The sequence below is a fragment of the Lepisosteus oculatus genome, chromosome 5 (genome assembly GCF_040954835.1).
Source record: "Lepisosteus oculatus isolate fLepOcu1 chromosome 5, fLepOcu1.hap2, whole genome shotgun sequence".
NCBI lineage: Eukaryota > Metazoa > Chordata > Actinopteri > Semionotiformes > Lepisosteidae > Lepisosteus > Lepisosteus oculatus.
In genome coordinates this window covers 59264448-59286471 of record NC_090700.1, presented here as the reverse complement: position 1 = coordinate 59286471, position 22024 = coordinate 59264448, and the positions used below count along the sequence as shown (strand labels likewise).

At 39.3% G+C, this 22024-nt stretch overlaps 1 protein-coding gene across 2 annotated transcripts in view; it reads right to left on the bottom strand.

The window, feature by feature from the left end:
* The window catches only part of ccdc33 (coiled-coil domain containing 33), a 99110-nt gene that overhangs the window by 56263 nt on the left and 20823 nt on the right, over positions 1-22024 (bottom strand). For both annotated transcript variants that reach the window (XM_069190741.1, XM_069190740.1), the window contains exons 5-6: positions 14092-14255; positions 344-477 (exon numbers count right to left, since the gene is read on the bottom strand). In XM_069190741.1, the coding sequence (XP_069046842.1) occupies positions 344-477; positions 14092-14255 (298 nt within the window). The remainder of the gene's footprint in view (positions 1-343; positions 478-14091; positions 14256-22024) is intronic.

The window sequence follows — 22024 nt, the reverse complement described above, 5'->3', positions numbered from 1 at the left end:
AACAGAACAGACCTTTAAATGCCCACTGAAAGAAATCAGTGCTTATTAGTTTTTATCAGAGAGCCTCCATCGGGGTACAAATCTGTAAAACTATAAGGTTTCATACTTCGTAATTTATGCATGGCTTTCTTAGAAAATGTGAAGACTGCAAAGGTTGTGGGTTAATAAAAAGGAAACTCTGGCCTTGTTCTTATGTGGATTCAGAGGATTATTAAAGTCAGCTGCGGCAGTCGGGCCGGTCAGAGGTCCTGCCCCATTCAGACACACACGCAGACGCTCTAACGGCCTACAGTACATGGCTTTGCTCCATGCAATGTACCCGTGCACTATCCCGGGACCTCACCTTCGTTCGCGGCCTCCTCCTCCCCCAGCTCCAGCAGCACCCTCTCCCCCCAGGAGGGGCAGTGTGTGGGCTGCTTCACGCTGTGGGTCACCCCCTGGCTGCGCCGGCCCTGCCTCTCGTCCGCCCCACTCTTCCTGCGCAGGGGAACACACACGTGGGGAGAAAAGAGGCAGTTTATTCAGCAGCTGGGAGATACATTGCTGGGAGTTTATTTTTATAAAGTTTAATAAAGATGAATTGATCCTTTTCCACTGGAGTTGCAGAAACAAGACTCAGTTTGGTAATAGGTTAAAAAAACCGTCGGCCTCCATACCCCATTAAAAGAAATTGCAAAATGCTCTCAGTCTGATTTAAGTTAGAGATATGAAATACTACGATATTAGATTGGTCTAAAACTGGAGAAGGTTGTGATAACAGGGAGTGAGTGCCGGAAAACAAAATAACTATACTGAACTATTGACATTAATCTCATAATTCAATGATACATGTTATTAGCTGTAGTCTCCTCCTGTTTTAGAATAATGGGAGATATGGTAGCCACCTGCCACCATTTGGCTCTCAAAAATGTTTCTCTTCTGAAACTAAGTCTTTGCATAAAAGGGAATCGGTTTCATAATCCCAGTTTAATCACATGAATTCCCTCCCCACACCTCCCTCCGAAAAACCCCACCAGCCTTAGACAATTTATAAAAACACACAGTTTTTCTTTCTTCTGAGCCTAAGCCTTCTTAATAGGGCTGAGGAAAAGTGCTTGCTGCCAGCCTCCCTTCCCAGACATCTCTCTGATAAGGCCTCATGGGACCTGGCACTCCTAATCTCCCCGAGTGAATGCACAGATACCACTGCGGGATCAGCCAGGCCCAGCGGCTCCCCCCCTCCCCGAGACTGTCATATGAGTCGGTTCACTTGCTGGGATTAGAGGGACCACACACCCCAAACGTAGTCTGGGTAATTTAATGAGTGTCACTTCTGCTAATCGGCAGGATTCGATGCAGCACACAGTTCTGGACTCGGAGGCGCTCTTTTTCTTCGAATATCGCACAGAAAAAAAAAGAACAAGTCAGCGTGATAAACCTGTTTTTGCTGGCTGTGTCCCTTTTAAACCTAAACTAGGCTTCCCATATGAGCAAGGGAGAAAAGTGTAATCTGTCACAAAAGTAAACAATACAGACTAAAATGTTTTGCTTTAATTTTTATATTTAAGACATTAACGTTTCTTTTAAAAACATACCAAATACAGCTAACTGCCAGATCATCATTAAAAATAATGCATTGCAGCCAATACAGTCGCTGTTTTACACAGTTATTAATCTTTAGAGACATAATCAAATCTAGACATCAGCTTCCAGTAAATTGTCCAATAAATGTAACCAAAAGCATGGCATTCAGGATGAATGCACAGTGTATTGTAAGCAGAGAAGGCTAGACATCTCAAAAATGAATGTACAAATTATCAAACAAAAACCTCATCAGCTTGCATCTACGAAATGTATCATGTCAATGATGCTTGCATCTACAAAATGGATCAGAGCAATTCAGGGTGTATTCGAAACTGACACTACTCTATTCATATCTTGTGAGACACTTGTGTACAGCATGACCCAGTTCGATAAACTCCAGAAGTATCATGTGATGACGGATGTTTGTCGTTGTTTCAGTTTGGGCCATGACTTTTGAAGTTGACCTCCTCAATATTTGTCCAGGAGCCAATGTCCCATGGAAGGAAGTGTACTGTACTTCAGAAAAAAATGGGATCCATTTTAAAGTTATGAGAGATCTCGAGGCGTTCTAACAAAAGCAGTGTGTTCGATCAATCCATTTTCTGACCAGTTCTTCCAATTCAGGGTCACGGGGGAGTCAGTGCTGATCCCAGCAAGCAACGGGCACAAGGTAGAGTACACCCTCCACCTCTGGCACACTGCCACACTCACAGAAACGCCAACTTTCATAGAAGCCACAGTTTTTGCACCGTGGAAGGACACCAGAGCACGCCGAGGAAAGCCACGCTAATGGAGGGAGAACATACAAACTCCGTGAGCTGAACCCAGGGCCCCTGCGCTGAGTGGCAGCATGCCGAGCACTGCACCACCACGCCACCCTGTGTTGTTAATGTACTTTGAAATTCCTATAGAAGAAATGAGAACGATTTTATTAATTTTACATGAGGGTTATATTTAAATGAATTGTATTTTCCCTCTGCATTTTATTAAATACGTTCTCCAAGATTCTCTTTTTTATTGATTTAAACATAACAGCCGTTGAATGATTTTCAACATAGAATTGATATAAATGAATTTGACAGATACCATGTACAGTATGAATCACTAAAATGCATGTTATGCTGTGTTCTTGTCAATCAGCTTGCTCAGTTTACAGTCATTTGTGTTTCCCCATAAGGGATTTGCACCAAGTCCAGGTCATAAATTCAGTCATTGGTGTTGTTGATCTTTACAGAGACAGATCCATTAAACAACATCTAAAACATTAGATGACTCATTTTAAAATTAGATTAAAAGTTACCACTTTTTTCCCAACCCATCAAAACAAAACTGCAGAAGAGACATGGCCTGCTTTAAAACCCTTAAATGAGGTCTACCATTATCAAATACAATGAGACAGTGGACAAACAGGCTAATGAATGTGCCTTGCAAGGAAACAATATTACACAAACACACTACCTTGTTACTCCACAGCCTGCCAATTCATCCTCTGCTCTCAGGTTAAACCATGCTTCATGCTCCATTTCTCTAAAGAACAAGAGCATACAGTAGTTCATGTACGCCATTCATTAAAATGACACTGTTCCAGGAAGGACTATTTACTTCATGTGATGTGTATTTGCTATCCCTGTTTGCCTTTCCTAATTAATGCAGGTTGTCCACAATCTGTAGGACATAAAAAAACAAAACAAATCAGAACAGTGACCAATAAATCCCATTCCTTTTATGTATAGTCTTTAGCCATGTCAAAAAGACTAGAGAACATCATGTGGCATACTTCATATGGTACGACTTTTGTTGCATAGATGGAGAAAGGAAATGGAGAAGCCAACCGCGTTTTGCTATAACTCTTTGGGTGTGTGCCTGGTGGCTGTGGAAAAATGATTCCGTCCTTATAAATGAGTCACCTTATCAAAAGTAAAAAAAGTGGCTTAATGACATTCATTTGTTTTTCTTAAGTAATGGGAAGCATGTATACGCCAACAAGACAGGTGGAAAAAAGGAGAAATTACATAGTGGAGCCTATTTTTGATTAAAGGATCCATCATCACAGCAATCACAGAATCATCTAAAAATGAACCTGTATCTCCTGTATTGATACTGGACTGTTTGTTCGTTCAATAGCCACTACTCATGGGACTATTAATAACATCATCAGAAGAAGCAATTCAAGCTTAAATAAGCTAAAACTTTGAAATGTCACGGGATAAAATAACAAAAAGTGGAATCTGATTATTTTAAAAGATCACAAACTTCAAACGACAGCCCTCTGTCACAGATCTGAGTGATGAAAAGGTTAAGGTAGCATAATGCTGGAAGACCGTGTTAGTGGCTGCTTTAACAGAGTTTGAGAAGGGCCTTTAATTCCTCTGCTTTGTTTACTGTTCAGAATGATATCAGTTGTTTTAACGAGGCTGGAGATGTCAGTGTGCATTAGCCCTGATATGACATCACCACTCGGAAGAGTTCATTTGGCAGGAAGTTATTAAAATATATATACTGTCCTTCGTTCTCCCAGCTGTTTGCAGCTGGGAAAGAGATGACAGCCCTGGCTGATAGGTTACTTAAACCAAGGAAAGAAAAAAAAAATAGCTCATGTACGTGTTTCGGTTACTGCAACCTTCAGAAACTGCAGTGAGGTCTTTAAATTGCCTTCGGAATCAGGTCACTGCACAGAGTTGCAAATCATTCAGGAAGTTTTTACTCCCTTGTTTAGGGAGTAAAAAGCTTAAAAGTTTAAAAGCTCTTGGAAAACTAAAATCCATACTGCCGTGGGTATTCTCAAATGCACGTCCCTAGTAAATCCTGACTGGTTCCATGGGTAAACGAGTTGGTACTGTATATGTAAGGAAAACGTCATGCACTCTTGCACAAAAAGAAATGGCAGAACATTTGCTTCAAAAATCCAAGTTGGTCTGACAAAATTGGCACCGTCATATGTATTATAAAGCCTTCTATACTAAGACTCATACCCAATGTGTGGACTCTTAAGAGGAGATATCACTATGAATAAACAAGAGGGAAGCTACAGCTTCTGATTTTCCTCTTTAAATATTTTAAAGTGCCAAAAGCATGAAAAGGGCGATGAATTTATTCACACTAAACCCTAATATTGTATTTTTCCTCTTTTGTGGCTGTCCAAGCATGTGCTTCAGCTAGTGTTTCTAGAACCAGATTTTAAAGAATTGATCATTTCTGGAATTCGTGAGAGGCTTTCCATGCCAAAGAATTCCAAAGTGCTTCTCATACAGAGCTCACTGTAGGATGGGACACACATCCAGGAGGGCAGCCTACACCTGGGGGTCCGAGCACCCTTCTGCAGTAGATTCCAGGAGCTCCACTACACAGCAGGTGGAGAAGTGAGACATTGCTTCACCCATGGAAACAGGGGGGAATGTTAGGAATTTTGTGCAAGCCCTGAGGACACGGAGTACCGCACCCATACTCTTTTGAAAAGCGCCCTGGGACATTGGCGATCCAGAATAACCATTCTGAAGGCTTTTCCAAAGGGCACCACCTTGTGCACCACAGTGGCTCCAGCCACCCCAATGGCACCTTGGTTTGGAAATTCTAGTGGAGAAGGAAGAGTGCCCCCTACTGTACCAGTCCACCAACACCACCTCCAGCAGCAACCTGTTTCTTTCGGAAGTATCCCAGCCCAGTATTTATTATTCCCTAGCTTGATAACTGAAACCTGATCACACTACAAGACGACTGTGCTAATGCCTTATGTGTCAATCTGGATTATATACATGGAGGCTATGCTTTCTTGAAAACAGTGTTGTTTCATTGTTGCTCCATAACAAAGATTAAGAATGCTTGTAATTAGGATTCCAATTGAACAAGCTACACACACAAGAGCAATGGGTTTACAAGTCTTAAAATTAAACTCTGGTTATCTTTATTTCTGCATCCTTACAGTGTTGCATTCTTTATTGACAAAGATTACTTTTATTCAGAGCTGTTTATGCAACAAGGTCCAATCTTTTCAGGGCTCCAAAGGTTTATCACCATTCATCTGGTGGGTGTAACACAATAACTGCAGATACTTATGGACTGAATCCAAATGTATAATCCTCTTTTTAATGAGCCCCTGCAATTTTGTGTTTTGCATTGTAAATTAAGACAGTCATTACCAGCCGCAATGCCAAACATCAAACACTACCAGGCTGTAAATTATTCTCTCTACATAATAGAAACAAATTAACATATTAAAACAACAATGTTCAAGTGACACTTTGTACCTTATTGGGAGTATTTACATTATTAAAATAATTCCCTTCATAATATCTTAAGAATGAAAAAAACTAAATTTGAAAATTTAAAATATAACATGAAGCAAGAAAATAGTGCATTTTGTAATAGATTTTGGCGATAGATGAATTCTCAAACCACAAATGGCATTAAAATGACAAAATATAAATAGTGCAGTGAGTCCGAAAGAAATTGACTGCTATACAGAACAGCTCATGAATTACTTATCACCATTGATTGGATTTTTTTCCTACAGGTCTAAATTACAAACGACACATATGCAGCAGATAGAAATTTCTAGGGAATAAGTCCAGGAGGTGGGTTTCAGTTTAAAAAAAAAATATTGGGCACACTCATTTCAGCCCCCAGCACACAGCATACAAACAGACACAACAGTTAAACTGAGAGGACTTTGGGCATGAGGGTTGTCTCCTGAGTACGTATGACACCCAACACATGAGGAGACTTGTATTCCACTCAATAAATATAGAGGACTGCATCAGTGGAAGACTTAGTAACATTTTTAACAAGACTTTCGGCATATATAACACTCATGTCAACAGACACTAGGTACACTAGTTACACTATGTTAAACAACATTAAAATACAGTTTGGTATGGAAGCAGTCAGTGTACTTGGTTTGGAATTTACTGATTGAAGGGCGGTGTATTTCCAGCAAAAATAAGAGGAAAAGGTGAAATATTATAAGTATTAAAGTAGTTCAACTATTAAATAAAGTGATTTGCCTTTTGTGGTTGACATATGTATGTAAAATGAACTTTTTTATTGCGGTCCCAGGGTATATACGAGAATATGGGTGTGTTTTTCCAGGAGCAGATTCTGTTTCTGAGCAGCTAAGAGGAAATGTATTTGTGTACTGCACTGTGGAACACCTCTGCTCCCACAGCAGTGAGGGAGCTTGCAGTGCTAACCGGCTTGGGTTCAGACTCAATCAATGCCTGTTTAGCAGAGCATAGTGTCATTTCTCAGCTGGTCTCCAATTTATATTGCCTAAGATGGCTTTTCCAGACGCTCTTACTGTCTTTTATTAGTTTCCTCAGTTCCCCTGCTGTTTCTTCTAGGCTGGCTGTCCATATTACATTTTCCTATAGAGACCTTCTTGGCAAATATTCTGCTGCAAGTAATACATAACTGGTAGATCAATAAATGCATATGATCCCCAGTGCCCAAAACTGAACACAGATTAGATAGTTCACTGGTACCAAAACCCCTTATATGAATAATATTCACTGCAGTACCAGATTGTAAAATTATGTTCAAAGGGACACATTTAAATACACGTATGATTCGGTTATATATTTACGGTACATCTTGAGCTTTGACACCTAAAAATTAAGCTTGCCTTTAGCCCAGAGAGGAAAAATGAAATCCTTAACCAAAGTATCAAACGCCCACAATGAGGGTATTATTCCAAAGCAAGATGTGATTCTGACAAAATGAGTACTGTTATACTTACTGTACAGTATGCGTTGTGAACAGTTTCCAACATTAGAGAACAATTTTTATATACTGGTTTGGTCCTTGAGGCTCAATTGACATCTTTTCAGAATGAGATTTTCTAAGAAGCATGTCAAACATTTCAGTAATCTCATACATTACTTAATAATAACCTAATCATAGAAAACATCTATCAAATTGATTAGCATCTTCTTTGATGGTTGGCTAAATTGGCAGACCTGTGTGGCTTTTTGTGATCTTTTTAGGATCAAAATATATGCAACCCTGAATTGGATAAAGCTGTTAGAAAATGCAGCGATGGATGGCATTCCAAAGTTAAATGCCCAGATGCTTTTCCAACAGATAAATTCATTCAGCCATTTCACTTGATTTTCACACCAATTTGGGTGTGTAATCATACATTCAGCATTCACAGCACTGGAGCTATTCCTAGAGCTAGTGTTAAGATACACAAAGACGAAGGATCTACTGAATGATTCAGACAAAAATGCAGGACTGAGTGCCTTAAAGGAAAATTATTTTACAAGACTTGTGCAAATACATTTTGAGGTTTTGAATGGGCTCTGTTTGAAGAGGGAAAAAAAAGCAAAGAAAATTTTGCACAAGAGCAAAATGCTTTGAAGGTTGTCCCATTAATGAACAAAATAGAACATTAGTTTTAACTCATAGGTTGCATCAAAAAGAACAGTCTGTGAAAAGGGGTTATGATCAGGCATTCAGAAACTGCAGCCACAGTACATCACTATCAATGATACAGACCTATCAGTTTATTAAAAAATAAACCACCTAAAATGGCAGACTAATTGAAGATAAACCCACATACAAGCCAGGGAACGCAGGCTGAAATGAGTAACATTTGGAACTCGATTTATCAGTGAGCCTGCAATTTTCCATAGTGAGTTGTAAAATAAAATGTGAACAAAAGGTAAACTCTATCATTGTTTTGTCCCTAGTCTGAGCACCTCTGCCCCCAGACTAATTTGCTTTGAACCCCTTGAGGAGGTAGAATATGTGGGAATAAAGATGTTCTTCTTGCGGCATTCACAGAATGTTTCTTTTTGCAAACTATCAACAGTGTTTCCAGTCAGCCAGTCACCTAGCATGTAGTCAGGTCTGGAGCAGAAAGACAAACCATGTCCTTGAGGCTGAGAGAGAAAACTCTTCTCTCATTGTGCCTTTTTTTTCCCCCAGACTGCCACTCCCCCCACACCAGACGAACATCACCACATACCCCCAGCACCCCTCCCTGCCTTCTACCGCCCTCCCAGCTCTCAGCTCTAAAAGCTCAGCTTGTTAGATGCCTTCCTTTGCACTGTGGCCCAGCCTGCCCTCTTCCTCCAGCCTCAAAGCCAGCTGCAGATGAAAAATTAATGAATCTGCGCTTGAAAACAATTCTGTTCCATTTGAAGTGGAGCTGTTCATCTGAAGCCACGTGATTTGATGAAGAACCTTCTCCCACATGCAGGCTCCATCTTCCTGTATGTGCTCATCAGAGTCTCGATAAGCAGCATTTTAGACGTGGCCAGTGGCATTGAGGAGGATGATTAGCCATATGAAATGCTAAGGCAGGAAAATATTTCACTCTTGTGGCCAAATAACACAAGTACTGGGCACCCTCTCGCTCTCTCTCACTCTCTTTCTCTGGTTCTTCCTTTCTACCTCTGAATTGGCCTTTTCCCTTCCCCTCAAGGTTATGCTGAAGGATATAATTTATTATTCATTGGCTCCTCATTATTTGGACAACACATCAAAAGGTATCGATACTTATGTGAAACGTTAGTACCGTATCCTTCTGTACTAAAGCACTACTTAAACACTTTTTCGAAATAACTCGTTACCCTCTCCAACACAAAATAAACTTTAAATGCCCAGTCTCATGTTTGGAGGCTAAATAAACCATACCCTACATATTGTTACATTTACACAGTTCTACACATACAGTAGATATGTAGTTGATGCCTGATTTGTAAAACCAAAAGGAAAAAATGAGCTGGTGCATTAAAGCTCTCTCAGTGAATTGCTTATATAAGGCTTACACAGCGTTTGCACACAAAATTATCATGATCAAAAACATCTTGATAAAAGAAAGGAGAAGTCTGTGAGTGTATGACACTCAACTAAACAGTCATAATACGTGAGGAATTACAGTGGTACTGTAGTAGGAACCATGAGTTTAAAATACACTTGCAAAAATGTAGGCTGCTCTGAACTTTTACTGATGTGCTTAAAGAAATGGCAAGAAAGAGCAAAACAGGGATACTATTATAAAACAGCACTCCTGGAGAAAAAAAAAAGATTAATTAAATGTCCAAAAAAATGAGTTTTTGAATTCCACCACCAAAAATCCAAGTGTCTTGAAGGAACTGATCTTCAGGACTGAGGTAATTTGTCTTTCCCTTCCAGAGCTCTAGTACAGTACCTGTTTCTAAAGTAGTCGACTTCACATCTGGACAATTAAGTTCCTTCTCTTCTGAATGAACTGGCCATCAGGAACAACGTTCATTAAATCAATCAAAACTTCATTCAGATTCGTCAAACTTAGATAACCTACAGACTGACACGATGTAGATTGGTGAGACAGAGTAGAAGGAGAGGGGGGAAATTAAACTTTAGGCATGAATCCAAGTCATGCCTGATGTGAACTAACAATTTGTATTTATATGTCTTTAAAAGATTACACGAAGTAAAGGACATTTGGCCTTAGGTAGTTAAATTCTTTCTTCAGCACGTGTGATATTGGATTAGGAGGACATTAATGGCTTGGTTCTGGCAGATCTCTCTGCAATAACATGAAACATGAATAGGTTGGACACTTGAAAGTCGACCTTGATGAAAAATGCAGTGTCCCCCCTCCCTCTATTTCTCTATGGTTACAGAGAGCCAACCTGTGTGCTCGGAATCATTAATGGATGACTGCACATCCAGAAAATGAAGTCTCTATTCTATATTTTTCCTATAGACACTCAGGCATGTGGAAATTGCCAAATGTGGCATGAAAATCATCTCAAGCAGAGCTTAGAACTCTTAGACGTCCCGTTACAGAGGGCCAGTTTGAAGGCGCAGAGGGCCAGGTTAGATGTTTTTAATGTATGGCTCTCAATTGTTCTTTTTTGATGCAATTTGCAATATTTGATATGCATCGCGAACTAACCTCAGTCCTACCTATTTATAATGAAATCTCATATTTAAGGAGTTTGTGAATTCCAGGTTCAAGGCAGCACCCCCTTTGCTTTCCTGCATTGAGAGAAGCTTCCATTTGACCTCCTCAAAAACTCATTCATGATTGAAGCACCCGCTGAGATCAATGGCAAAAATATGCAACAGTGTGAGAAACAGGTGTTTCATGCTTCATATGTAAATAAGGCTCCCATTGTAATAATGATACTTCAGATCCACATTCATTTCTCCAAAAAATTGACAATATTCATGTATTAAGTGATCTAGAAATCTCCCTTTTATGTCCCTATTCCATAAATACTGTATGTTCTGCTCTTCAACTATATTTGCAAATGTTGGCTGATGCATTGGATTTTCAAATCCTACAGAACCAGCAACTGGTACTAATTATACCATGAGTAAAGCTATGCCTTCTTGTTCATCTTAGGCACTAATCTGGTCTGCTAGTTACTGTGCGTTCACTGGTGAAAACTGGTGGAACAATCAAATGTCTGTTATGGTGGGCTGCTAAATGTAAAGCATGAACACTTTACATTTAGAATGTAAACAGTGTTAAAAAGCCACCACATGAGAAACGTATTTCTGCATGATATATATTGACTTAATTGAGCTTATAACATAAATTGGAAGCTTCATTCACTCAGTGTATATAATTCCATGAGGTTAACTTAAAATACACAGGGTCCTCTCTAAATTGACTTTTAAGTGCTCTAACAAAATTAAAAATCCAATAACATAAGCAAAGGTCATTGGTTTTATTCCAGACATAAATAATTTTTGCAACATACTGATTACTTGTTCCCTCAACATAACACAGTGTCTTACAGGTTACAGTACAGTTATCTACCATCATTAATGTGTTCCTGAAAGGACAGAGGTGGGGGAACAATGTTATACTTACTGTATACTGTATATAACATGTAAAAAGTGTATCATAAAAGAGTTAACACGGACAAAAAAAAAACGCCTCTCTGTCAGCAACACGAATGAGCTTCAGGTGTGTACTTTAAGAGTAAGATCCTCATTCAAACACTCATCTGTGAAGATGCACATGCTGGATCTGCATGGAGCTCTGCAACTTAAATTCTACTCTTAAAAAAAAAAAAAAAACAAATATTTGCTGTACCCAAAGAAATCTAATCCTTTCTGTTACCATGCTTTGTGCTCCTGATGTGAACCAGACTCTTCAGCAGCACTTCTGCTGTAGATAGACAGCACATCGGCAGCAGGAAACCTCAGTGCATTCTTCAGCAAAGCTGCTCTTGCTCTGGTTTTCTGTCTGTCTGAGGGACTGGCCTCATGTGGGCGAATCCATAGGTACTGCTGTGTGTGATTGTATTATGAAGCACCAGTCTGCATCCCAATAAAACCTTCTTTCATAAATAATGAATAAACACGTTTAGTCTTCCCCACATGGGCACAGGGTTCTAAATTCAAAGGATATGAATCCAGTGTGCTTCAGCCATGTTAGGACAAAAAAAATAGAATGGATGCAGATATTTTCTGGTGAGGAAGCCTTTCCCTCATTTGCTGATGATATTGATCTCTTCTTGTCTTCTTCCCCCTTGGGAACCTTCAGTGCATCACCCCCTACTCCGCCTTCTCAGCTGCATTCCCTGATCCAGCACTTTATTCCCCATGCTTTGTGAAATCCTGATTGAATTTACTGGTAAGAAGCCCTCATGGAAGATGCATGAGTGTTTGCGTGGCATTAAATATTCAGAGCACCAATGAAGACTAAGATTCTCCAGTCAGTGAACTGACTGAGAAATAGAAAAGGTAAGATTGAACATATTTTATATTCAAAGGAAGTCCGACCTCTGTTAACTGACAGATAATTTCAATAGGAGCACAGTCATAGAACAATTCGATCTTGCCTAAGAAAGATATCTGGACAACCAACACATTATACTGATCTATTATTGTAAATTCTAAGGGATTTCCCTCTGGGCAAACTGTGTGCAAACTGCCATTGTAATTAATCTGTTGTGCAGCTTGCAGTTAGAATGTCCATACGTACTGTAGAACGAGGGCCTCAGTCTTGCCTAGATACTGTAGAAGTAAGAGCAGTAAGGTTCAAATGGCAGTCCATTTCTATTTTAAGGAAGTAAAGGCTTGAATAAAATGTGTGATTTTGCCATCTCAACACTTTAGGTTTTAGGCCCACATTAAATACAAGCCTCAACCTCTCTGCCTATCACAAAGTACAAGCCCACAATGTGGCAGTGGCAACATAGGACAAGCTTTTGGCAAACAGCCCCATTCAACTGCTCAGCGTAAACGTTGCAGTCAATGGGAAAATGAAAGCTTTGATTTCACTTGGAACTCATATATACAGTAAGTGGCCCAGTTCACTTCACGCATGCTAGAACTGTGGTGGATAGAGAGAAATGTATACTGTCAACTCAAATCATACTGTTAACAGTGTGTATATTCATACTGTCAGATGTCATACAGTAGGTATATTTTATGTTTATCTTATTTACAGTTTACCTTACAGAAATCTACAGTATATTTTAGAAATGTCTTCATGTCTGGAATTCCAGAAGATACATGCATCTGTAGCAGGTGACATGCATTTATTGAAATGCTTTAAAAACTAAGGTGCATTTTCATTCCAAGGCCAATGTAACAGGTCTATTTATAGTTAATGTGTTAATTATTCTGCATTCACAACATCCCACTTTGAGATGGAGCAGATGGCTAATCTGACAGAGCAAGCACAATTCAAAAGCAGCAAATAAAGGAGAGGAAACCTGACTTCTGAGGTATAAGGTCTGAGATGTGGTCGACTGGAGAACTGCCTGTCTGTAAGGACATGTTTGTGTCATTTTTACAAAATTGAATTTTATCTGCTACTGCAAACCATGACAATGATTAAAATAAGCCCCTCTCCTCCAGAAAATAGTAAAACAGCAAGAAAGACCAGCAAATACTGTTTGTAGAGACATAGACTTAATACTGTATCTATTGTAAAGACATAGACAAGTTTTAAAATTCTGACAAGTAGAACCCCAGTATAAGTGTTCTTCCTGGGCATGCTGTATATAATTTATTAAAACTTCATCCCAATGGCATAGCAAATTAAAAAAATAAACTAGAAAACGGCAAAAAAATAATAATATTTTCACCATCCAGGTCGCAAGTCCTCTTTTTGAAAAAAAATTGGCTCTGCACAACCCGTTAATGACCGTTACAATGCAAGTGAATGTGATTTCACCTCCAGATTTAATGAGTTTTCAGTTTGCTCAGACTAATGCATCCTAGATACTGAATCTTTCATTTCCCAAAACGAAAGCGTACATTTTATATTTATCCCTTCTGAGAACCCTAAATAATTCTCAGAACCAGCAGCCTGAGGAAATAAGGTAGTGTGGCGCAGCTTTCTGAAACTCTTTCGTGAAGCAGTGATTAAGTTCTCTCTCGTGTCACTCTGCTGAAATATTCCAAGCCAGCCTGGGCAGAGGCAGCCAGCTGTAAGGCAGGGTCAAGCAGGGCAAGCAGCACAGGACCACTCAGGATGGATTCAGGACACAATCGGGGAATGAAAAGAGAAACTACAGAAGGGACCCCGTGGTAGTGTGCACTGGGCAAGCTGGCAGGTGGGCTGACACTCACACTGTGGCAAAAGCCTGAGGCACCGATCCGTCACTCAGCGGCGGGAGGGAGGTGGCTCCGTGCAGGATGATGGCGAAGGCCTCTCTGCCTGGCCGAGACACATGCCGGTCATTAGTGAGAATGTTGTGGGTGACCTCATTGCTCCCCAGGGGCGCCTCCGTCACCTACAAAAGAAAAAGAGGTCACCATTAATCACCAAGACCCGAGCCTTTCAATTTTCTGGGCTCTCCAAAATCCTTTCATTCTGACTCAACACAGCCTTTTGGGATTTCCCTCTGCCCCTTTCATCACTTGGAAAATTACACTATAGAAGCACATCACCTCTAGAAGGGGAAAACTGCCTTTTTTTAAATCCCTACATCTTCCAGAGTAAAACAGTCTCGTAGTTATTCAGTTTTAGGGTCCTTCTCTAAGTGGTATGACTGGACACTTCACTCATTAAACGATCACTCTCTGCTAGCCAGTCATGTCCATGCTGTCGAAGCCGATACCCTGGCTCTTTTCAAGAAATGGCTGGATGAGATCCCTGGATCAGTTGAGTACTAACTACCCACTACCAATCGACCAAATGGCTGTCTCTCCTTTGTAGCCTTTCTTATGTTCTTAAAACTGAAAATGAAGATGAATGCTCTGTAATACTGTATGGTTGTCTGTAACACATGTCTATATATCAAATGTCTTATTTTTAGGAACATTAAATAATTTAAAGAACTTAAATTATCATTGCAGCCCGTAAGTTAAAGTCACTTATTAAATGAGAATTCAGTAACTCACAGAGCAAAATCTCCTCTTTCATGGCTTTTGTTGTTTCTGATAATCAGGGTGCACAGACCTTTCTTACAATCAAGCCCAATAAATCTAATAAAGTTGGTTTCTAAGCAACAGGTAATTATATAATACATGTTTAATCATTCACCATAGTGTCTAAAAGCATTTTTTAAAAATCAATTTACATCTAAATCACATTGCAACCTTGAAATACTCGGCTCAAAGCCTGGGAGAGAAAAAGGTTACATTTCAACCAATATAAAAGAACAGAAATAATTATTAGAGTACAAAGGATTACATCCGTCTTCAAGTCAAGGTCCCTTCCAGACGAGAAAATAATTAACATTCTCCCCTGCAAAAGGCAGCTTCCTTGAACAAAGCGGGGATCTGCTCAATAAAAGATTTTCGGGATGGGGTCTGATTCTTCATCTCATTCTCAAATGCTAAGCCCTTGGAAAGAAGCTGTATGAAGCGTACTGGGTAAAACCAAATTCTAACACACAAGCTCAACAAAAATGCAATTATCATACTTTCCCAATCAGACATCAGGCTTTATTCCACAAAATGTGACTTAACCAAAAAGCATCTATTGCACCAATGACACCGTTTGATTTCCACTCCTTATCAGGATTCTGAAGACTTGAAAAATACCTTAATTTTCAACATACTGTATCTGGAATGAGAAGAGGTGTTAAACAGCTTCTGTGCTTACTGGGATATTATCTGGATAATAACACCCTACACATTTCTGTGTTTCTGTTCCCTGTACAAATATATCTACTGAACAACCCTTATTAGCATTCCTTAATAGCAATTAAAGGACGCTCTCAGACATGGGGTGGTGAAAATGACTAAACCGGCAGATGTATAACTTGGAGACTGAGGGAGAATGAGGGAACACATCGCCATTGGACCTTACACAAATGAACGTCTTTTGGGCATATTAGAAATCTTTCATTTCTTATTTACAGCCAGCCCTCATAATTCATTTCATAAACATTATCTACTATCAGAACTACTGTACCTTTCGTCTGCTGAACGTTGGGATTCATGGATTATAATTAAAATAAGCGTAGCAGAATAAATTACATTACACAACATGTCCTTGAATTCCAGATTGCTTTTGCCAGCTGGGGTCCTTCCGTTCTAATTTAATATTTAATTTCAACGGACAACTAATTATCTCTTTTGCATCTGAGACAGGTTCCCTATTTTTCTTTATCTGAGAAATTCCAGGAAAACAAACTTAATGCAAAATGATGAATGCTGGGTTACATTAGCAAAATAGGGAAAGAATAGAAAGATTTCTGTTACAGTATTACTGTAGTCATCAGCCACTCTCCTTTATGCTATAGGCAACAGCATCAGAGTGAATTCTAATATGCTGCATTCATCGCAGCCATTTTGTCTATTTTTCTCTGACAGTAGACAGCATGGTACAGTATGTTTAAGTTACTGGAATGCTCTGCTAGAAGTGCACTGAAAGTCCTGACACCATCCTCCAGCACTCATCAACTGTTAGGGGTAGCTTCACCCTTCGATATTGTTAATCAATAATCTCCATCATACAGGCATTTCACTTTCACCCTGGAGCCCACAAGGTTATATGTTGGAAATCCCCTTTGATTTCAACTGGCCCAGAAAACAGTGGAACTGAAGAGCCGCAGACGAAAGGTCTGATTTCCCCCTTGTGCACAGTGGCTGGTCCAGCCTTATTCATATCCACTGGGACTCTACCCAAACTGCACCATGGCGTTGCGAAGCAAGCATCAATCTCCACTCATGCACACCATAATGGCTTAGGTAGACATCGGCAAACGTTTTGTACTCTGTTCTGTGCCTTAAATGCAGAAAAACAGAAGACACAATTTTCTTTTCACTTAAGTAACAGGGGAAATTCAAAATAAGTCCTCTTCAAAGAATAAAAAAAAACATTTACATAGAGGGTTTAGCATCTTTGATTTCCAGCAATATGAATTTACAGCAGCTAGCAAAAACAAAATAGCAACTTCATATCTAAAGATTAGAAATAATTTAAGAGAGACAGCAGTTCCGATGTTAATAAAGATCATCATACAACTTGAATATTCAAAAAGAAAAAAAAGTCTATTAACTGCCTATGGGGCTTAATGACATTATGAAGGCATGCAAATCCTAAATGACGTATTCATTCCTGGGGTTTTGGTAATAGCTTTTTTCCCTTGTGCATTGCATCTGATACAATAAGAGCATTTTACATCTCAATAATGCCATGATGCCTTTACCTTGCTTAGAATGGTGCATAGCAGGCGAAATGGCACTGTAGGTGCTAAAGCCAATAGGGCACGCAAAGAGTTAAATGCTCAGACCTGCAATGCAGTGCTAGATTACTCATCCCTTCTAACAAGCAGGCTCTGTCTGGAAGACCGACTCTGGGGTTACTTCAGTGGAGAGGCCTCCACAAAGGTGGCTCAGAATGGATGGAGACAGGCTTCAGTCAAGCACGTGACCCCTCCTGGGACAACCAGCCTGGTCAATAATTCAGAGTCACAGAAGAAATTTCATAACCACAGAAAATAAATGGGGAGGTTGGGGGTTGAAAGGACGGAGATAAAAGGAAAAAGAGGGAAAAGACAGAAACAAATGAGGATTGGGGGAGAGGAGGAGGAGGGAGGATAAGGAAAGTTGTGGGAAAGACAGGGATGTTGGCTTAGAGCCTCTAGTCACATGGTCATCTCCAGTTAATTCCCAAAGCAGCACTAATGGCCTTGTCCTGTCAATCTCCTGTGGTTCTTTTCCCCCATAGTAGGACAGAGATTGCATTTGCAGAAACGTGTTAGGTGCCTCCTTTCACAGCTTCTAAAAATTTCAATTTCACGTTCCTTCCAAAACAAAAAAAAAAAGCTGTTGCCTTGATGGGAAGAAAACTCTTCTAACCTCCTGCATGTCTGAGGTTTTTCCTTTCTGTTTGAGGGGAGAACTACTGTATGAAATAAGCGCTGTGCTACCAGTGGAACACCGGTAAGAAATGCAGCAGGCATTCTGTAATATACAAAAGTACCAGAAAAAAACAATCGAACATTGAGGCTCATTAGTGGGGTGAGAATGTTGAAGTTGTCTTGGTTTAATGAAGCACAAATCACAAATGATTAAAAAAAAACAACACTTTTAACAAATCTTCACTTTGAGCACCACAAAGAAGAGAAAATTAGAAGAGTATTGGTAATTTATGTCTGACATAATAGAAAGCAGGTGGGCAATCTGTAACTGTGAGAAAGCCTATTAGAAATGCAAATGACTAATGTTCAAAAACAGGTTTACTGCCTGCTTTTGTCCTTTTGTTTAAATATTTTTCAACAATTACCGAGGTTTAAGACAATGGAAAAAAACAAGTATACCAAAGTAGAATTTTACCACAAATCCAAAAAACGGTCATCAGGTTTTGTAAATGTTTTTTTTTAATTGATAAAGATATACAGTAAATATACAGAGAAAAAACATCCTGCAGAAGTAGTTTTATATAGTAACACTTTGCATTTAAATATGATATTTATGCTTTTCCATTAGCTGAATGTATAATTCAAATTAAATCTCAATTTAATCTGAAGGTAACAGTACAGTAGATGTTTAAATGGCGTCTGTGCTGTTGCAATGACAATTATTATTACACACATGTATGCTTGGTACATGCCACAGAACTTAAAAGGAAATATAATTTGTCCCGCAAGTGATGGTGGCAAAGGCAATCTCATACTCGTGACCTATCCTTTATTATGGCTTGATTATCTATTTTTACATTAACAAATAATACTCTGGAGTGAGAAACTCCCTTGTCTACTGTACCAAACTGTAATTTTCTAATTAAAATTTAAGCTGTACTGTGTAAGCTTTCTGTTCAATTTGCTTTTGAATGTAATCTGTAACAAGCTTCTATTAATTTGAAAGACACTGAAAGACTATAATTGAGTAATTAGTTCAATTGGATAGCAAGGGGTTTAAGAAACAGCTTAAAGCACCCCGTTCAGAACAGGTCCCCCTGTCGATTTCCCATGAGGACTGAGTGCCAGAACAGTCGTCCGACTATAGCTAAAGAGCTTACAAAAATGAGTTTCCTGATATTACATGGTAGTGAAAAGTTCAGCTCTTAAGTCCACCAATTCCATCCATCCTTTTTCTAACTGCTTTATCCAATATAAGATTGCAAAGGAGCCAGAGACTATCCTGGCAAGCAACAGATACACAAACACACACACTTACACCAAGACAAACTGTACTGGTAGGTTCACTGGCTTCTGGGAAAATTGGACTTTAAGTCCACAGCAATGAAATGTACATGTACAGAAGTGAATGTGAAGAGTTTATTATTGACTTGCTTTAGCGTTTCTGTAAACGTGTTATACAGCACATTTAATCGAAGGACAGAGAAAAACCAGATCGTAATCCGAAAGTTAAAATGCTGATTCCCATTAGCAGCATCTTAGACAACTCTGTAATCATGAAATGGAAAAGCTAAGGCATCAAAATGCGTTTTGCTCTACAGATCCTACAAGTAATTTCCTGCCCTGGCTGGCGTTGGTCCTCTCCCGCCTGCTGTGTGGTGTGATTGCGGAGTCCACTGAATTAACACTGGCGCTTCCATGAAAAGGCAGCCTGCCGAGTCCACAAAACAAGCACTAACTGGGAGACAAGGGACGTCAATGGCAAGGCAGAAGTAACGTTCGGCACAGTAAAACAGCGGCCAGACATTTCAAACTGAAGACCTTGAAACCAGAAAGCTTTTGTTGTCTCTTATAGGTTGAATTATTTGCCTTACTATCATACACATTGCCATGGAGATACTTCTTTAGAGATAAAAATGCTGCAGGCAACATGAAACCTATAACAGACACTCCTTTCTCTCTGCGTTCTACGATTTAATGTCAGGCTCGATTATAAGGCTTGGAGGTCAATTTCCAGATGGCAGTCTGATGTTATTTCATTTACTTTCAGCAAAATGTAACTGGTTTATTTGTCAAGAGAATACATTTTGGTCACCAGTAATTCCGTGTGTGTGTGTGTTTCATGTGCAGGCACATATTTCCATTTTTTATTGGTTTCTAAAAACACAGGGAATGGTTCATTATATTAGCTTACAAAAAAAAAAAACAATTGTTAAGCTATGACTTTTTCTTTCCTCTAATATTAAATAATAGTGAGGTTTGCCAATCTACTCTCATACATAATTACCCCACCACAAGGCCCCTGTACTTATTCATTCTCCAATTACTTGTATACTGATAGTTGGTTTACGTAGTGTTGTATTTTTTTGTGTGTTATTACATTATCTGTTTCAGTAACAAATTTGGGATTGTTTGTACAGTATGCACATATATGAAACACCCTATTAGGTCATATGTTAAACAAATTTATTATTAGGGTAAAGTCTGGAGAAACGCACAGGGAATAGAAGATCAAGTATGTAGCTGGGTCGGCATGCATAGGCTGCAAAGGAACAGGTAAAGTTTTATTCCATGCTGAAAAGATAAGAGACACAACCACGGAGCCTTTTCTCTTCAGCATAGAATCAACTTTTATCTGTTCCTTCAAATAAGGGAATATACACAGTTCCCTCAGTTTTTCATGGGTGCTACAGTACCTTCTGCTTATGCAATTCCACAGTATAACTGCTTAGATGATGTAGGATTGCCATATATGTTTTAAATATACCATCAGTCCATCTGCTTTCATTTCAAACCACTTGAACGCCCGGAGAGAGAGAATTATCAGCAGACCTGTTAGTTTTTAAAATTGACCTTATTTTGCAATTGGTTGGATTGTTCTACCACTTAAACAGACCAATTAAATGAAAACATCCTACTATACAGAGAGCAAAACAGAAGTCATTAATAACATCACTATACACAAAATAATTTGGAGAAAAAACAACCAAACTGAGGACTTTAATTTATCACACACACAAAAATAAGAGGTTGTTCAGCCTCCATTAAAAAGCCACTCTAGTCGCTGAAAGGTAATAATTGCCTGCGCCACTGTAATTAGTAATAATAAGGGCCTGTTTGTAGTGACTGTACCTCTAGGGCCTGCTGACGAATTTCCCCTGCAACCCCTACCCCCTGATCCTCTCTCTGGGACCTCGGTATGTAAAAACACAATCTGTCTGAGTGCTAATGAAGGCACGAGTGATGTGACCGGGGGCTGCTTTTCCAGCAGGCTGCTTTGGAACTCCTGCTGTTCCCGAGGATGGGATCGTTTCTTCCTCGCCTGCGTGCAGAGAGACGTGCCAGGCGAGCAACAGCCCGAGCAACCTGAAGATCGGGGCTCCTTTCAGCTGGAGGGGGAGCTGGCAGGAGGAAGCTGTGTCGCTTTCAACAGGACTTATTGACCGGGGTTTGAACCCCAGCTTCAGGTGTTGCCTGATCCTCTCTCTCTCTCTCTCTCTCCTTCTCTTGGGAAATGGCTTTTCCAAAAAAGCTGCTTCAGCACATGCAGCCATTTAATTGGGATTCGCTCACAAATTATGAGCTTGAGATGGAGGGCGTTGGGGGGTTGAGACATCAATGACAAGAAATGCAAATATATTTTTAAGCTCTGGGCTTTCTGAACCTTTCTTTTGAAGCAATGATTCATTGTAATATGTATATCCCATGTGAAAATGTCACGATTTAGATCATGCTCAAGACAAGCAGCAATTTCTACATGGTAATTACTGTACATTACATGCTTCTCTGAATTAACAGCCTTTTTAAACTATACAAAAGTATATTTATTGAGGCATATCTAAAAACTTACATGTTGATTTTCCACATCAATAAGATAAATCATTTTTGTCATTAAAAAAGTAAAAAAAATAAGTCGTAAATTGCAGGCATAAATTAACGTAAAGAGACTAAAGAAATTCTATATTTAACATTATTCATATACCGCATTTAAGAATAGCAGTCCTACTGAAGACAAGAATGTCTTAAATTGTCAATGTGATGTAAATTATTGATAATTACAGTCCCTTATAATTTAAACCACATCATTATCATTGCTGTGATAATTTAATGCAAATCTGTTTTCTTATAAATATGTGTTGCAGTAGCACTGGTGATAATATATGAGAATCACAACCAGTGGAAACATGCATCCAGCCACACGGCAACATCTACTGTATCTTTTGCCACCCGTTTCATACAGATCTGTT